General features: G+C 46.6%; 1 protein-coding gene across 9 annotated transcripts in view; it reads left to right on the top strand.

The window, feature by feature from the left end:
• Window positions 1-18,112, top strand: part of EXOC6B (exocyst complex component 6B) — a 266,143-nt gene that overhangs the window by 149,138 nt on the left and 98,893 nt on the right. For all 9 annotated transcript variants that reach the window (XM_068679495.1, XM_068679491.1, XM_068679497.1 and 6 more), the window contains 8 exons: window positions 3,901-3,984; window positions 4,159-4,205; window positions 5,380-5,500; window positions 7,920-7,991; window positions 8,325-8,422; window positions 8,920-9,025; window positions 10,197-10,306; window positions 14,960-15,071. In XM_068679495.1, coding sequence (XP_068535596.1) covers window positions 3,901-3,984; window positions 4,159-4,205; window positions 5,380-5,500; window positions 7,920-7,991; window positions 8,325-8,422; window positions 8,920-9,025; window positions 10,197-10,306; window positions 14,960-15,071 — 750 coding nt within the window. The remainder of the gene's footprint in view (window positions 1-3,900; window positions 3,985-4,158; window positions 4,206-5,379; window positions 5,501-7,919; window positions 7,992-8,324; window positions 8,423-8,919; window positions 9,026-10,196; window positions 10,307-14,959; window positions 15,072-18,112) is intronic.

Raw genomic sequence — 18,112 nt, 5'->3', positions numbered from 1 at the left:
TGGCTGCTACCAGGGGCTGAGCCTGGCTGAGCAGCCTGGTGATGCTCTCAGCCACCTCTCCCGATACCTTGCGTACAGCATGCAGGTCCCAAGCCTTGTCTTTGAAAACTGGAGGTAATGACAGGATTGGTTAAATGTGGGAAAAACCGCCAGGCCTGGGGCTGTGAGAGGAGAATTGGATCAAAGTGTAACTACTCCGTGGTGTTTCCAGATGAGTAGTCTATAAAACATGGGGTCTTGTAGTCTGTTCTGGGTATTTTTTTGGTGTGGTTTCTTTCTGTTTGTTTGTTTTTTTGTTTGTTTGGTTCTTTTTTTTTTTTTCTTCTGCCTTTTTTTTTTTTTTTTTTTTTTTACCCAGAGGAAAATGATATTAAAATAGAGTGCATAGAAGAGGAATAATATTATCTGAAGACCTGATAAGTTGTATTGTCCTAAGTAGGTCAAATGTGGGAAACTGGGTGGTCTAGCTCAAACTGCCACCAAGGGGAAGAAAGACTTCCCGTTCTTGAGAAAATGTAATACACGAGCGATGAAAAGGTCTAGGGGGATGATGGAGGAATGCGCTTAAGAGAAAAGGATGAAATAGTGGACAAGAAAAATGTGAATAGTGTCAAGAGAGATTTTTGGGAGGAGAAGTTCTTCTTTGGAACAGGCTCTCATGAGAGAGTCCCTCATTCTTGGGCCATTCAGAAAAGGCTGAAGAAGGAAAAGGCAGGGAACAGTGCATTGGACGGGAGAGGGCTTTGGTCAAATTGGCAGGTCCCGGGGCCATAAATTTTAGGGAAATTGTTAAAGTGTGAATATGGCCTACATTTTTTGGGAATGCTTTCAAAGGGCTTTGCTGTTCCTTCTCCTCTATAGCCATTTGTGGGGTTGGAACAAGGCGGACCTGGCATCCAAAGCCTCCCAGGCACCCTGTGGGGCTGAAGGGCCTTCTCAACGAGGGGGAGGCAGGTTTGTAGGGAATCCTTCATACGATATCTCCAGCCCAGCTCAGATCACTCTTGCTTCTACTGTCTGTGAAAAACTTCTCCTGATAAACTGCAATCCAAATTCATGTAATGTTTGGAGAATGTGACTGTAAAATCGGTTCAAATGCTTCGCTTTCCTCAAGCCACCAGTAAAACAGGAACGTAAATCATTTTCAAAAAACATCGCCTTGTGGTGTGTCCTTGGTGACTGAGGAGCCGAAAAGTGGGGTCGGTGGGTTCAGCTCTGGGCCGGAGGGGACACATACATGACCCCACCTGGGGGCTTCTGCCTGTCCCACCACCCTGTGATGGCCTGAGGAGAATTTGGTCACGCCATGAGGAGAATTTGGTCACGCCACGGGGAGAAGTTTTGTCACGAGGTGAACAGGCCCTGGGGGAGGCCCTGTGGTGTTGGGGGAGGACGGCAGGGCCGTGCTAGAAGCGAAGCCCCATGAGGGTTGACTTGTTGGCCTTCCGAAAGAAATGTGTGACGAGGGTGGGGTGAGCAGGGAGGAACTCTGCTCGCTGCCATTAGAAAGCTCAGTCGGAGGGAAGAGGGAAAGTGATTTCAGCTGAACTGAATTGCTGTGGCGTAGTCCTAGCAGAAAGCTTCAAAATCTGGTGCTAAAATAGCTGATTGGTTTCAGACCGGCCTTCTGCTCCTGATGAACTTCTTTCCGAGCTTCTAGTAAGTCCAGGAGGTCTTGCGTAGCTTGGGGAGATGGCAGCTTATGCGTGTTCAGTAATGAGGAGTTAATTACTTGCTGACTGCCATGAGATGTTGCGTAAAGTCACTCACGGTGGCTGGCGTGAGCGGCCCTCAGCGGTGCTCGGGGCGACCTTCTGTGGGCTCCTGGTGCAGGACGTTAAGGGATTAGGGGTTAAGGGGAAAAAAGGCCTCTGGTTTTGAGTTTACATCACAAGTCTACCAGCAGTGGGCTGCCCTAAATTAGTGAGTAGCCTCAATCCAGAGTCGCAGCAATGCTACCAGAGAGGAGTTGCTGCCATGCTCAGGATGGAGATGACCAGGGTTCTTCTCCCACTTGTGTAGGTTTTGAGAGGTGAGGCAGAGCAAGATTTAATTAATATCTAAAGTCAGCACACCTTGTGTCCAGGTCCTCCAAAGGAGGCTGCTGCTTAGCTTGCTAGAAATTGTAGCGATCCTCCTCGTTCTGGGTTTAATCTGTAAATCGCTGACTTCTGGCTCGCGGCCCTTCCCTTTCTAGGGGGAAATAGAAGAAAGGCCAACTTTTGAGAAAATCAGGAAGACATGCAGCATGGTGTGGGAAAAGCTGGTTCCCAGATTTTCTGAAAAGCTTTCAGTTTAAAATGTCAGATTGCTTGCAAATTCAAGCTGGTGCTTAACCTGATTGCTGGAGAAAGGCTCTGATCTGTACCCAGTACGGAGTTGTCCCTTACTGGGGTTTTGACCCCAGTGATGTTGGGATGGATGTGCCCTGTGTGGGCTGGGGATTGCTCTCCCCGTGCACCAGCTGTGCTCAGTGTCAATATTCCCCCCAATATCCAGCTACATCAAAAACTACAGCTCAGAGGTAGTAGAAATGCATATAATGTGTGTTTTTGGTTAAATTTTAGCACCACTGAGGACAGCAGTCCCACGTGGTGTAGCTGCTGGGCAGACCAGCGAGGCAAAATTTGTGCTTAAGCCTCAAGCTCTGAACTGTGGAAGAAAAAGGAGCAAGTTGGGCTAAAACCCTGCAAAGGCTAATAGCAGAAATTTTCAAAGTCCCCTTTAGCTGAGGGCTTTTTAAGTCAGCCTGGTTGTATAATGACAGAGGAGCTGGAGAATCCTTCAGTTGGCATGGGATTTTCTTATTTATTTATTTATTTTCTTGGTAGAAGAGGTTGATGTCTGGGGCCTTTCTCGGGCAGGTGATATTTGTTGTTGTGTTTTGTTTGTTTTGTGAATTCCAAATGAGATTTTGGCTCCTACCAGTTCAAAGCAAGGCTTTGTCCCTTCTCTGAAGTGTTTATAATCCAATTTCAGACATAAAACAGGGCGGGCGTGGGGGAGGGAGGAACAGGCAGGGATAAAACAGCAAGGTTTTACATAGCCTAGGGGACCTGGGCGGTAGGCGGACGTCTGAACGGTTCAGCAGGTAGATGGCATTTGAGGATCCTCTCGGTTGCTTTGCCGTGCCTGGGCGGGGATGCTCAGATGTAGCTCGGGTTGGTAAAACCAAACCACCTACAAAGGAACGGCTTCAACCACCAGCCACGTGGCCGGGCCCCCTCTGCCCTGCTGGGTGTAGGTGGGCAGTGCTCGTGGAGGGCAGCTTGGGTGTTCGGGTTTTGGGAGTAACCGGCTCTCATCTGGAGCCTCAGACCCCATGCGGGGTGAGGCACGGTAAAAATGGGAGAGGAAGAGCTCAAAAAAACATTTACTTTTTTCTTCATATGCTGACTACTCTAATAAAATTGATACTACCCACACAAGTATGTTTCTGTTAAATTCTCTGACGTGTGGGGCTTTGCATCATTCTGCACCTGGGAGCCAGGGCTAGAATTTCTGCCACTCCTTCTGGCATTGTTTGTCCCCTCTTTATATTTTCTGCAGTAGAATTCTGGTTGTTTCACTGTCCCCATGGTTAAGTAAATCTGATGTTTGTCCGTGTTATGGTTTGGTAGAGAAGTGGGTTGATGCTGGCATGCCAAATATGCCCAATGATACTGGAAAATGGATCCAGAAATGCTCACCAGATACTCAGGTACCTGGACACTTGTTTTTTCACTCAGTGTTTACTGTAAAATTCTTCTTCATCAGGTATGTGGATCATTTAGCAGGAAAATGTTACACAGGTATGCAGGAGGAAAGTGTGATTCGCATCTTTGATGCGGTGTGTTTTATGTGTAATTCAACGATTAATGCGAAGGCTGCCTAATTGAATTCGTCTGCTCTGTTTTCCAGGGTGCCCGAGAAACCTTTGAGAACTACTACAGGAAGCAGAGAAGAAAACAAGCCAGATTGGTCCTGCAGCCTCCTTCCAACATGGTACGATTGTCCCCTGCCTTCAGTGGTCGGGGCTGCTCCGCCTAATAAAGGAGCTGAGGGTTGTCTCTGTGCACATTGTTCCTTGTGGGTGGTCTCTTATTTGTTTCCCTTTTTACTGTCCTTCTTTGTTTTAATTTTTGCTCACTTTTTTCTTTTCTTTTTTTTTTTTTTCAGCATGAAACTTTAGATGGCTACAGGAAGTATTTTAATCAAATTGTAGGGTAGGTATCCTTTTTTATACACACGCTTGCTAAATATGTGTGCGCTGTGTTGCTGAGTAGCCCAGAAAGAAAGGGAGAGGAGGAAATATTGATTTTTTTTTGACAGCCCTTCAAGGGAGTCCAACCAGGAAAAGAGCTTGGTGAGCTTTGCTGTGTCGCTGGTGTGAGCGCTGAGGAACCTGTCAGCTCTTGCACCAGCAAGCACATTTCTGGGAATTTGAGGGAAAATAGGCTCTGTGGACTATGTGCAGCTACTTGCCCCACTAATGAGGTGAATAGGCCCTCTGCCTTAATTATTCTTTAATATTTGATAATTATTTTCTTATTTTCGTGCTAAAGGAGGTGATTCGCAAGTGACTGTTTTGCCTCTGTTCCTATGAACTTCTTATTGCAGTCAAATTTGACACAAGTCATCCAAAACCAGCTGAGGTCTCAGTGGAGACAACCTAAGACAGTTGATCTAGAAAAAAGAGGGTACGAGGTTGAAATTTCTTCAGGAAAGACTGATGATAATCATTTCAGCTTGTAATTGTGACCCTTGCGAGCTCAGTGTGTGCTGCCGACCTCCTAACACAGCTTCGGGTTCCTGGGCTGGGTTTTCCCTACGAAACACAGCTGAGGTTTTGTGCAGTAGTGTTTAATATGTTTTTTTGTGACGCTCACTCCCTGAAACACGCTGCTGCTTTTTGAGCAGCCTGTTTGATAAATGGGCACTGGAGTGAACTGATTGCCTCTAAATGGTTGGGAGCGCGCGGTGTCTCGGGGCGCGAGGGAGTGTTTTCCCTGCAGTGAAGGTGTTTTCCCTGCAGTTAACCAATTGTAACACGATTGCTGCTGGCTGGGGCAGAGTTTAATCAGCGGTTCTTGTTCAAATAACAGGGTGGAGAAGTTCTGCCTTTGTGTATACACAGAGATGCAGCACCAGGAATAACCAGACTTTGGCTCACTGCTATAACGCAGCGAAACATCGTAGAAAATAGCGTGTTGTTAAAAATAGGCGAAGAAAATATTGAGTGTTGTCTATATTTGGAACAAATACTGCACATCTGAGCTTGCTCTGGAGATTTGTGCAAGTGCAAATTCTGCACGTCCCTCACATACAGTTTGCAGATCTCCCCTTATGTCTTGAAACCTGTAACTTTCGATAACAATGCCATTTTCTCCCCTCCGCTAGGTTTTTTGTAGTTGAAGATCACATCTTGCATACGACGCAGGGCTTGGTAAATAGAGCCTATATTGATGAGCTGTGGGAGATGGCGTTATCAAAAACCATTGCAGCGCTAAGGACGCATTCAGTAAGTAAAAGCCCCAGATTGTTCAGCTGTTGCTTGAGTTTGGCTTGACATGCTGGAAATACTGGCTTTTACAGTAGTTTTCTTTGTTTTGCCTCTTTGCCAATGACTCTTTTTTAAACAATAGAGGGAAGATACAGTGCTATTTCCCCAAAAGGTTTCTTTGGCTTTTTTGGACTCTTGATGCACTGCATTTTCCTTCTGCCAAGCTTGCAATATTTTGGGGGACTGGAAATAAGAAAGCAGTGGTTCAGTATTTTCCGTTACTCGGCTCCTCACTTTTGCAAAGCACCAGCAGAGGGAGTTGGTTTGTCCTGGAATACTGGGGAAAAAAGTGTCGGTATTTGGCACGCTCAACCATGACCCTGTTAGATATTCCTTTAAAATTAATGGCAGTGAATGGATTGCTATCAAACTATAAATCATTGTGCTCGAAAAGACACTAACTAGCTTTTTTATTCTTTAATACTGAAAGACATTTGGAAAAATTACTTATCACTTTGGTATTTCTCTGCTTGAGCAAAGAAAAAAAACCCTAAAAAAATAATAATAATAACAAAAAACAAAGCCAACTGCAAAAAATGTACAGTTCTCCTCCAGTTTTGCATGACCTGATATCAAGTTGCACTGTTTCAGCTGGGAACACTTGAGTGTTTTGCTGTTTCATAGCTTACTGAAAAGTCACCCCATTGGTTAACGGGATGAAAAAATTGCGTTTGGCCATAAAAGAAAAACTGCTAATGACTTTCCCTAAGTCTCTTTTCAAATTGTTGGGACATTTTCTCCAGAAAAACAAGATACTAAATCATCGAAATCCCATTGTTGCTCCTGGGACGGCAGCACCATCTGAAAGCAAGAGGATGCTGCGGGGTCGTGGTCTTGCAGGCGTGCAGCTAATGTGCATGGGATGCCCGTGGTACCCACACAGTACAGTGTTGCTGTTGTCTGCCTGGATAAATTTACAATTTCTATGTGGAGGCACAATGTACTGCTTCCTCAAACCACACTGAGTTTTACATTTACGTGCCCTTGACCTTGGTTTTACTGGGGCAGGTGGGAGTGCTGTGGGCTACAGACCCAGAGCTCGTGGGGTGAGCAACCACTGAGGCTTCCCGGTTTTGTATGGCACAGCACTTCTGGCAACTGGAATGCCACCTCCTTCCTCTAACGCTTCCATCTTACAGAAGGGGATGAGCACAGAGGTGTATTTTATTTTTTAGAAGAATTTTCTGCTGGCACGATAGCCACGAGAGGAAAACGAGCACAGACATTCTGTTTGTCAGTTTTACCAGCTTCGTTGCCACGACCAGTTGTTTGAAGTGATGCCAGACTTACAGCACAAAGTGGCCGCCAGATTTTTTTTTTCCAGTAATCATACAATTAGCCACAATTTCTCAATGCTGTCCTTGTGGTCACCACTGGCATCTCCATAGACCAGTGCCGTCCATCCCATGTTGCTGTTAAGACTGGATGGAAGGCCGTCAACTTCTTCCCACTCCGCCAAACTTGTGCCTGGATTTTCTTCCTCGCTGTAGACTGGGACATCTTTTATCACTTTTGATAGCTTTAGGGCATTATCTTTCTTTCTGACTTTCTTTTTTGGACAGTGGAATGGAAAATGTGTCTCTTCCAGTCTTTCACATTGATTAATGGAGTCATTCCTCCTTGAGTTTCCAGTGAACTTTAAATCTCAGTTTCTTTTTCCAGCGTATGATCGCTGATTCTATATTTGGTAAGAGTCTGTCTGAAACTTTGCATATTTCAGCATATTTCAGTGAGGTTTTCTGCTGGTGTGCAGATAGGGTACGACTTGTGGGTGATGTAAGGTGTCTCAGGGCTGTCGCGGGGGGTGCAGTGGTGTCTCTTGAGCTTCAAGCAGTGTCCTGACCCGCAATAAATACTTGTGCTGTAGCTCGGACTGTTAATGTTGCTGAAACATAGGCATGCAACGTGTTTTTCCTCAGCCTGAACTTTCCACTTAGCCATGCAGCCTTCACATGGGGCTTGGGGATGCCTCCCTGCAATGCTTCATTACCGTTAGACACAACACACTAAATATTACATGAGGTGCTGCTGTCTTCTTGGCATGACAGTGCGCTGATTTGCTTCATCTCCTCTCGCTTCCCCAGCAGCTCCTGGGTAATCTTAGAAACACTTCAGGTATCTCTAGAGCAACCGAGATCCTTATTCATCATGGAGAGCCTCAAGAGCAGTGCGTTACAAGGAGAGATACCCTTATCAGCGTGCCTTCCCCTGCCCTGTAAGACGTTAAGGCATGGGCTGCATGATAAAAGCAGCTGATCCTAAGAGTGAATGGTGTGTCTACGTATTATCGCTCGAGCGATAACTCAGGAGGACTGAGGGCAATATTTTCCTGCGTGCTGTGGTTAAAAACGTGTTTTTGTTTCCCCCTTATTTGCAGTCCTATTGCTCGGACCCGAGCCTGGTGTTAGACTTGAAGAACCTCATCGTCCTCTTTGCAGACACACTCCAGGTAGGTGGCTGTGGTCTGGCAATCTCAGCGCCCACTGGCAGCCCACGGGCTGGTCTGCTCTGCAGGCAAGGACCAAGAATCAGCTGCCGTGCTGAGCACCCATGCTGAGCACAGCCCAGCTTGTCGGGGAACTAAACCTTTAATCTCCCTTGGTGCTACTGCCTCAGTAAATCACCCCCTAAATCCTTCTGCCTTCGCTGTGCACGTTTGCAGTTGTACCGGGGGAGAATTTGCTCACGTGCTCCCTATTAAGTGCAGAAAATGCTGTTCAGCGCCCTGCTGGTGACTTGTTCTTATCTGATGTAGTCGCTCTCTTCCTCTGCTCCGCTGCAGGGATATGGCTTCCCAGTGAACCAGCTCTTTGACATGCTGCTGGAGATCCAAGACCAGTATAGTGAAACCCTGCTGAAGAAATGGACAGGAGTTTTCAGGTAAGAAGCTGTTTAAGCAAACCCGTGAGATGTACCTTACAAAGTAGTTTTAAGCAATAAATAAAAATCTTACATTAAAAAAGAGACTAGCAAGTTCATGCCTAAATTTTGGGCAGTGGTAGACTTCAGTCTGAGCTCTCCTTGGACCAGGGAAAGCCCGTTACAGTTGTGGGGATCATGCATGCAGTAAGATTTGTGCAGTAAATCCATGCACTCCAGAGGTTTAACATCTTAGAGAGGTGAGGTTTTAGTTCCATTATTGAGCCCACTCGACAGTCAGTAGATGAATGGATGCAAAAAGCATGTGCTGCAACTTTTTGGGGTCACATTTTAGACTGGCATGTATTTATGAAGAGCCTCGTAACTAGTAGCAAATCTGAAAAATTGTGCTTGGTCTGTCTCACAGAGCATTGGCTTCTGTGGTGAAGAGATCAATGATGTTTCTGTTTGCAGGAAGGGTTTCTGTAGCTGCATTTCTAACTTTTTTTCTTTTCCAGAAATATACTTGATTCAGATAACTACAGTCCCATCCCGGTGACAAATGAAGAGATGTATAAGAAAATAGTTGGACAGTTCCCATTCCAGGATGCAGAACTTGAAAAGGTAAACTTAATCGAGGAAACCAGCATGGCACGTCTCCTGATGCACTAAAACCCCACACCTTGTTTGCTGGCATGGAGAACTAAAAATTAAAAGGTCAAAAACCCACAAAACCAAACAAACAAAAAGAGAAAAGAACAAATATACTTTCCATGTGTTGCATTTCTTCTGGCATGGGGGAGGAATACCTCATCAATTTTGTTTTCAGATCACAATGTACTCTTGCAGTTCAGCATCGCTTGCAGTAGATGGGGGAAAGACAAAAAATCTGCTTCCATTGGTATTTTAGTCCCATTTTTTGAACCATGCTATTGACCTTTTTTTTTGTTGTTTTAATCTAATAGTTAAAAAAGAAAAGACATCAGCCCAACAGAAAACAGAAGGTGGTATATCTTGGCTTTTGTAAAAGTGCGTGCTTGCAAAACCCAACAGTGTAGCCAAATTTGACCTAGCCAGTGTCCCTTAAAAGCATGCTTGGCCTTGTGCTCCACATCTGGCAGCCAGCGAGCTGCGAGCCTGGCGAACTTAATTATGACTGGGAGGGCTTTCGATCCAAGTCAAGTGTTTAGATTTCAGAAAGTCTGTGTCCTTCCCTAAAACTGTGTCATGGGATCCAGGTTCTTACTGTTAGGCTCTGCAGCTCCCAGCCGTGTCTGTGCTGTGGGTAAAAGCTGGCTCGTAAAAATTTGGTTCAAGGGAGAGGACATCTGTTTCGTCTGGGCTTTTGGTGTGGTGAGCAAGTGATCACCTTGGGCAGGAGCTGGGGAGGTGACCAAGCAAAACGCCTTGCATGTGGTGGGAAATAAAGGAGTTCTCTGACAGGGTTTTGTCATACGAGTAAGGGAGTTGGGAAAGGGAACGAGAGGAGCTTTGTGCTGCCTGCTCCCTTCTAGCTACAAGTCTCCTTCCAGCCCATTTCAGACTCCAAATCCCTTATGCACCCATGTGCCATTTGTAAGTGATTATCTGGTCTTTCACTTGGCTGAAATGTTTATATAATATACAATAAATGCTGGCTTGTTGTTTCATTGCTGGACTTAGCTAAATATTAGAATTAATTTGGCTGCTTGGAACATGTTGCTGGAAAGCAGTCGTCACTCCGGGCTGGCTGTGAGAGCGATTCTCCCTCTTAAAGATCTGCTCTTTGACTTCAATTCTCTCCTGTATTTTACAGCAACCATTTCCAAAGAAGTTCCCCTTTTCTGAGTTTGTGCCTAAAGTTTACAATCAGATTAAGGAATTCATCTACGCCTGTCTGAAGTTTTCAGAAGACCTTCACCTGAGGTATGGGACGATTGTGTTACCGGCTGTGATATGGAAGTTTTGTTGGCACTGAAGGATCTCAGCATGGTTAAAATATGATTTCTCTTCCTAAACCACCCATGCCACTCAGTTGCTTGGATGTGGATATATGTTGGCCAGGCTGGAGGTGGCTGCTGCCCTCCTTGGAGCAGTGGCATCTTTTTTGTACAAAGGGGCTGGCTAAGTCTTAAAATAAATACATAGATAAATAAATAGATAAATAAATAAATAAATAAAAAGCCTCATGCTAGGTCAATAAAGTAAGAGAGGGCCTTTCCCTCTGAGACATTTCTGAGTCACTCATATTGAACGGATGGATCTGGTTGTCCCAAGGAAGATCGTGGTGTCTGCCTGCCATCAGGTTGGTGCCTGGCACCGTGTCTGCAGCTTCCCCAGCCTGTCCCTCAAGGAGCATGTTGGTGACAAAACTCAAGGTTTTAATTTGCCTTCTGCGTTAGTGAATGTTGGCTTCTGGTTTGGGGGTTTTGATTGTTCTTATTTCCCATGGGAGATTATCAATAAATCAGATTATTTGTATATATATATATTTTTTAAACCTTAAAATATTTTGTTTACCATCCTTTCTGCATCCCAAGGCTCCCAGATGCTGGTTTTGCCTCTGTGGGTGCTGAAGACAGCTATATTAGCCAGGAACTGCAAGTTGCTGCTCTCTTTTTACACCCAGTAATGTTTTTACCTCGGTAGAAGTACATAAATGAATATCGAGAGTCTTCTCCCCTCTGACTGTTGGTAGAGCTGCACCAGGCTGGATGTGGGGTTTCGCCTCTCTGGGCAGCTTCATGGCCTGACAACAAATACTGCCCCCGTGCTAATGTGAAGCTAGGGCTGTAATTTAGGGACTCACCAGATATTTTGGTGCCTACACAAGGTTCTTTGAGGTTTCAATCTCTTCTTTGGGAGAGGGGTGATAATTTTGAGAGCCACTTTCTCTCCATTCTCTCCGGGACGTGGCAGCTGTTAGCTGGGGTGGAAGCACGGGACTTTTTTTCCCCCCCTTCAGCCTCAGCCTTTCACTGGTGGCAGGTTGTTCTCTTCGGTGCCTCCCAAGGCTCTTAACCCGTGGGTCACCATGAAATGTCTCAGTTTCTGAAGCCGCCGGAATGGTCCGATTTCACACGGCTGCTGGTTTCACCGAGCCCCTCCGTTGGCACTTCCCTTGTGACTTTTGTGCCCTTCACCATTACGGAGGTGATTGGGTTTGTCAGGGAATGGCAGAAAAGTGTTCCCTTGGGGCCCTGCTCTGGGGTCCCCCCGGACAAGTTATTAAAATTCCTTTCGACATTGGATTTTCCAGCCCTTTTCGAGGAGTGGTTTGGGGCTGGGGGAGGGGAGCCGAGCTCTTGGCTTTTCTAGCCAAACATTTGGAATATTTCTCTGAAAACCCCTGTTGACACTTTCTTCATTTCACCCTGACAGCTTGAATTAGGTTTTATTAGGAAGCTTGGCTACAAAGCCGGCAGCAAGTTTTCTTTCTCTTCTCTTTCTTGTTCTTCTTTGGTTGTCATTTACCTTGCACCCTGGAGTGATTGGGGTCAGCCCGTCAGTCACGGGAGGCCTGAAGGTCATGACTACTGCTATGGGATATGGGACATCAGCTGTCACCAGCCCAGACAGTTTGCTTAACTACTCCGCGGTCTTTTCCTGAAGAACAGAGCCCATGGCAGAAAAACGGAGCTCGTGTTTTTTCTAATTATTATTTTAAACCAGCTCCCTGTGTTTGTTGGACGGGAGCGTTCTCCTTTATGCTGATACGCTTCTGAGACTTGTTTTGCTTTTTGAAGGATTTGAAGAAAATTTGGAGCTCACCGCGCGTTTACGGGGGTTGCGAATTCTTTTGGTTTGGCTCTATTAATTTGATTAGGAGAAAGAAAACCTCCTTTATCCTGTCAACAGTTCTCCCGTTGGTAAAAAGCTCGTCTTGGAGCCCATTGAGGAGACGGCTTTAAAAGCATCCACTTGCTGGAAGGCTTCCACCGCTTCCAGTGGAATTTCCCATTTTAAAGATTGGGGATATCTTCGGCAACCAGCGGCTGGAAGTGGGAGATGTCAGCTCTAATCTACCAGGGCTCTGATTGTTTTTCTCCCAAACAAAGCAGCAGTCCCGAAAGCACTTAGGGTACAATTCTGAAAGCGCTGAGAATAACTTAGCTAATAAAGTTGTTAATAATGATGATGAAATGGGCCAAATACTCAGAGTGAGCAGCCTGCATGAAAAATATTGCTTGTTTAGGGGGTTTGCTTTCTTTTTGCTTATTGAGAATGGAAATCTGGCCTTTCTGTTGAACCCAGAATTATCCTCTGCCTTGGCTCAGCATCACCTCGGCTCGGGGGCTGCTCTTGTTGCCACCTCATTGCACCTTTTCTCTCGAAACAAGGGGCACGCTCCAGTGCCTGGTCAAATCTCTCTGGATATGATCAGGTGTTTTCCAAGGAGCGTTCCTGATTTTTTTTTTCTTGGTGTGTGGGCACCTCCTGGGAGATGTCAGATCTTTCTGCTCCGCTGGCACCCAACTGCAGGGATCGCCTGGCTGCTCTCCCCGGTGTAAAACTGCAATTTAGACTTTATTTTCTAGCTGATGTGGCCAACTAACAAAATGATAGCAGGAAGCCTGGGGAAGCAGTACTTGTGCACAGAGAAAACTCGGTTAGAAGTGCTTTGAAGAGGTAAATGCAGCTTGGAAGTGCTAAGTAGTGTTATTAAGCCCTGCTTGTCTGTGCCCTGGAGGCTTGCAGGCTGAGATGGCGCTGCCGATTCCTGCGAGTGAAGTCAGGGATGGAAACAAAGCCTCCAGAGAGAGGTGAGAGCTGACAATGCCCAAAACCACTCGTTTTTCATCTCCTGGTAAGGCAGCATCCAGAACAACCAACTGGGCACTGCGCTCTGCACCCCTGGCAGTGGTAGGACAGCCTCCTGCCACCAGCTTCTCCTTCAGCCTCGGCCCATCGCAGCCTCCTGCGCTCCCCAAATCCTCAGGGACAGGCTTTGTGAGTCCCCAGTTCCCTGATTTCCCAGTACAGATTTTTTTTTTTTACCCCTTGTGAGCCAGGGGGCTTTGAAGTTCCCCCTCAACACCTCCTTGCTGTTCTCCAGCTCGTTCCCACCCTGTGCTGGCAACACCAAGTGCCACGAGGTCCCCTTGTGCTATGTCCTTTAAGTCTCTCGTGCCTTTTTAGCATCTGTGGATCATCACGGCGTTAGGTTTTATTATCCTTGCTAGATTTAACCGTGCTGTTGTCTGGTGGAAGGGACCGGGGACAATCTGGGTTTCTCTTCCCCCCACATCCTGCTCCACCTTTTCAAAAACCCCAAAGCATCACCTTGGACCCCGCATCACAGAGGAGCCCTGGGATCGGAGGTGTGATGTGGGCTATCCCTGACCACCACAGGCTCTTCCCTGCTAACCAGGAGCAAAATAAACTCCTGGGGATTGTTGGTGATGATCCAGAAGAGATCCCCACTAAGACTTGGGCTGGTGACACTGAGTTTAGGATCCAGAAGCTGGATCCCACCGAGCTGCTGGTCCTGCTCTGACAGTGGCTGGTGGGCAGCAGGAGCAGGGCTTGGAAAAGCAGCCTTTTAAACATCAGAGAAAAGGAAATAGTAAGGAAACTAGAAAATAGAAAAGGAAATAAGTAAGGCTCGGGTGCTGCTGGCCCTGGGCTGGGCTCAGTGTGCCCGGTCTGACATTAAATACACGCAGGATTTTGGAGCCGTGTGCCCTGCTCCGGGGGCACCCCCAGCGGCAACGCCCCCAGCTCCGCGCTGCCGGTGGGGTAACTGAAGGTTTGCTTTTGTTTCTCCTCTTGATCCCTGCTTTGTAATCTGGCCCATTTGTCAGGTAGAACAGGATAAGGAGCAAAAGGTCGCGGGGTTGATTTACCGGGAGCCTGAAAGTTATTAATGTTTCTCAGCCTTTGCAGTTGGAAATTTTCTTTGCCGTCAGCTGCCTGTCACTGCGCTGCCAGAGATAAAGCCCCGTTGTGTCAGGGCTAATGCAGGGCCAACGACAGATCAAAGGAGCCTGCGTCGGGGCCGGCTTCCAAACCCTCCTTCAAAAAGCAGAGGTTGCACCTTGCCGTTTGGAGGGGCAAGGCGGCGTCCCTGCAGCAAAAAGCAGCGAGGCAAACCCCTGCGTTGAGCAATCCTGCAGCTGCAATTGCCTGGCAGAGGCCACGAGGATGTTACAATCTGATTTAGTTGAGAAATTAATAAATAAATAAAAAAGGCAAGCCAGTTGTTTCATTTCCCTCCCCACCCTGGTGCGGGTTTTGATCTGAATTTGGAAAATTTCAGCTTTGTGCAAGGAGGAGCAGCTTGGCTGAATGTCTTCATGCTAACACCATGGGTGACTCTTCCCCTGGCATCACCCCTGGACCAGGCAGGGGTGTGGGTTTGCCCCATTAGTCTGCCTTTACATCCTAAAATACCAGAAATTTAGGTCTTTTTGTGCATGTTTTGGCATCAGGACGTCGGTGCCCGTGGGCGATGTACAGATGATCAGGCATAAGCCACCCAAGGGTTGGAGAGCAGACCGGGTGGTGAGGTCTCCGTGTTTCTTTTTTTGCCTTGCGATAAAGCATTTTGCAAATCTCTCTTTAATTTCTCCTTTCCAGCTCCACGGAAGTCGATGATATGATTAGAAAATCGACGAATCTGCTGCTGACCCGAACGCTGAGCAACTGTTTACAGAACGTCATCAAGAGGAAAAATGTAGGGCTGACAGAGGTAAGACTCGGAGCCGAGCACACCAATTTCCAGGGCAGGGCACAAGAGTGGGGTTTGGTCCCTTGGAGCTCACTCCAGCACCTTTTAGAGGTGCTGGTTTGGAGCATTTCTGTGAAATATTTGGTTGGAGAATGAAAAAGAAGCTAGGCAGCAGTGCTGTGCAAAGCAAGAAAGACTTTGTAGTTAGGGAAGGAGGAATCTTTTTTCTGCTGTTACTAGAATTGCCCCCCTTTGGGATTTTTGTACCATATATCTGGGTTGAAGTGGCAGGAGAGAGGACTTCAGGGGGTTTTGGGGTGGTTTTAACGCCAGAGCTGTGAGAGGATAGGGACTGGTCTCCACCTAAAGATGATCGAGGCAGTTCCAGCACATTGATATATGCAGCATGAACTCTGTACCGGCATTTTCTTTTCAAGATTGGTACTTTTCTGTGCACAAAGCCAGATTTCTGTAAAGTTCAAGGCATGGAAGTCACAACTGTTTGGGAAGGTGTGCGGTACCCAGGCCAGGTTGGATCCCTTAGTGGGACCTCTGTGTGCTGTTGGGAACCGAGCAGGTATTAGTACAGCTGCAGATCTTTAATTAACTGTACTGTAGGAACGGGTAACGTTCCCTGGACCCCATAAATACCCCATATGGGGGAGTTTCAGAGAGTTCAGTGCATTATGGCCATCTGTAGTTGCACAGGGTGCATCCTCAGACCTTTATCTCTGGAATCTCTCTGCTCCCTGGGGGCAAATTCCTCCTCCGTCCTGCTCGTCCAGGGGCTCCCTCCACGAAGAGGAATGCGACGCTGTGCCTTGCACTGTCCATCCCCCAAATGCTCCTTTTGCTGCTGCTGCAAACAGCGGCCACCGTGGGATTGAGGGCGAACTGGGTGACTCCTCTTAGCTGCTTTTGCCCAGTTTAGACGGCGTGGATGTGTGCGGTACCTGGAGGTGATGCCTTGCTTTGGGCTGAGAGCGGCTTCTTCATCTGTGTCGGAGGCAAGGAGGGTTTTTGTGAGAAAATAGGATTTGGACTCGATGATCCGTATGGGTCCCTTCCAACTTGAGATATTCTGTGATTCTATGACTCTGGTGTTCATCTCCGAATCTCTCCTCATACTTATAGAGTTTCACCCTCTTCTTCCCTACCACTTCCCAAGGTACCACTAACCTTCTCCCTGCATTGTCTCTGCCCAATTTTTTCTAATTCAATTGAAGAAAAGATACTTGGAGCATCTTTATTCCCTCCTGCCTCTTTTCTTTGCGTAACCATTGACTTCTTTGTCCAACTGGAAGCACGCTCTGATTTTCCTCCGAGCTTCTCAAATCCTTCCCTATTTAGACAAGATGAGACACAGACGTGGCTGCGTGGAGCACTGGAATCAGAGGGAAATTCGGAGGGTCACAGATCGTATGAAAGCATAGGCATGGTGTCAAAAGTGACTTCAAAAGATATTTAAGTCCCTAGCACAACCATCACTTCCCAGATTTAATTTTAAGCAACTCTATCTGTTCCTGGGTGCTCCAGTTTCTTCTTCCAAGCCATGGGTAAGGTAATGCAAGACCTTGCACCAACAATCATGGTCAGTTATCCTCTTTAATTAATTTTTCATAAACGTGCACTTGGAATGGGAAGGAATTGATCTAGCAGGGCGTAGTGGCACACGCTGCTAAAGATGCCCAGACCACTGCCCAACCTGTGAATTCCTAATTACATGAAATGAGACGCAGCATCTCCACCTGGTAGCCTGAATTAACCACCAGGGACTGCTCTCAAGAGATGAAAAAAAATGAATTGCAGAAGCCAGAACTCCTGCTGCAGGAGATGTCAGTCTCACTGTGCAGCGAGCTTTCAGCTGAGCAGCAGATTTTCCTTTTCTCTGCGTTTTCAACGACCTTGACACCCCTTAACAAAAGGGCAGGGAAAGACGATACTGTTTTTTCTGGTTTTCATTTGAATACTCGAGCAAGAAGGTGTTACCCCTCCGAGTTCACGAGGAAATGGGAACATGAAGGAACCAGGGAGGGAGCAGGAAAGCTCATAACCAGTGGTGGAAGAGGATCAAAGCAGGGCCTCCGAGTCTGATGGCTGATCTGAACCAATAAATGGTGGTGACCAGAGAAGAGGGTTAGGAGGAATTTCACACAGTTGGAAATATTTAATATTTAATTAAGTTGAAACTATAGGAAAATACATCACGATTGTGACGTAAGGGCTGACATAAGGAAAAGCAAATAAATGAGGACTTTTTAGAAGGCAAAAAATCAAGAACAGAATTAACCCAAGGAATTCAGAAACGAGAAGCCCTCCTAGTTATGTGTGTAATGCTTTCCAGGGGCCAAGTACAAAACAGGAGGATTTCAGAAAGATTGTAATTTGATTTTGTAAAGGAAAAAGCTGGCTGAAATCACAGAAGCACTGGCTGGAAGTGACTTACAGAGGTCTCTAGTCTGACCTTCTCCTGTGTTATTGCCAAACCTGGGTCACGTCAGCCCTGTCTTTTTTACCTGACTTGATTTTTCCAAGACGTAGGTCCCACAGCTTCTTTGGGCACTCTGCTGCAATTCTTAACAACTCTTTTTGTTCCTAATATCCAAGCTGAGCCTCCCAGTCTGTGGCCATTGCCCCTTCTTATGCCACCTGGCACCAGCGCGAGCTGGGTGCTGTAATCTCTGCAGCATTACTGCAGGCTTTGTGTGTACGCAACACTCAGGTCGGTGCTTCAACACGAAAGGATCAAAGAGGCGAAAAGAAAAGAAACAATGCTCCGCCTGGCACGGCACTGCCTCTTTCCATCTCATTCAGAAACAACTGATTTGTGTTTCAAAATAATTCCTTTAGAAGAGGTAAGTGCAGACTACCACACCATACTCCGGCAATTAAATTATGTCAATCCGGAGCATTGTAATGCCTCCTCTGTCTGCAAGAGAAGGGTTTTGGCACGATATCTGAGCTCGATGTTTTTTGGAAGGGTTTCGCCACGGCTTATGTTACACCTTGAAAATATTCACGGCAGTCTGCACAGAAGAAAAGGTACCTGCTTAAGGAATTAG

The sequence above is a fragment of the Anas acuta genome, chromosome 4 (genome assembly GCF_963932015.1).
Source record: "Anas acuta chromosome 4, bAnaAcu1.1, whole genome shotgun sequence".
Lineage (NCBI taxonomy): Eukaryota > Metazoa > Chordata > Aves > Anseriformes > Anatidae > Anas > Anas acuta.
Note: the sequence above shows the minus strand (reverse complement) of the source record. Positions and strands in the feature narration are given on the sequence as shown.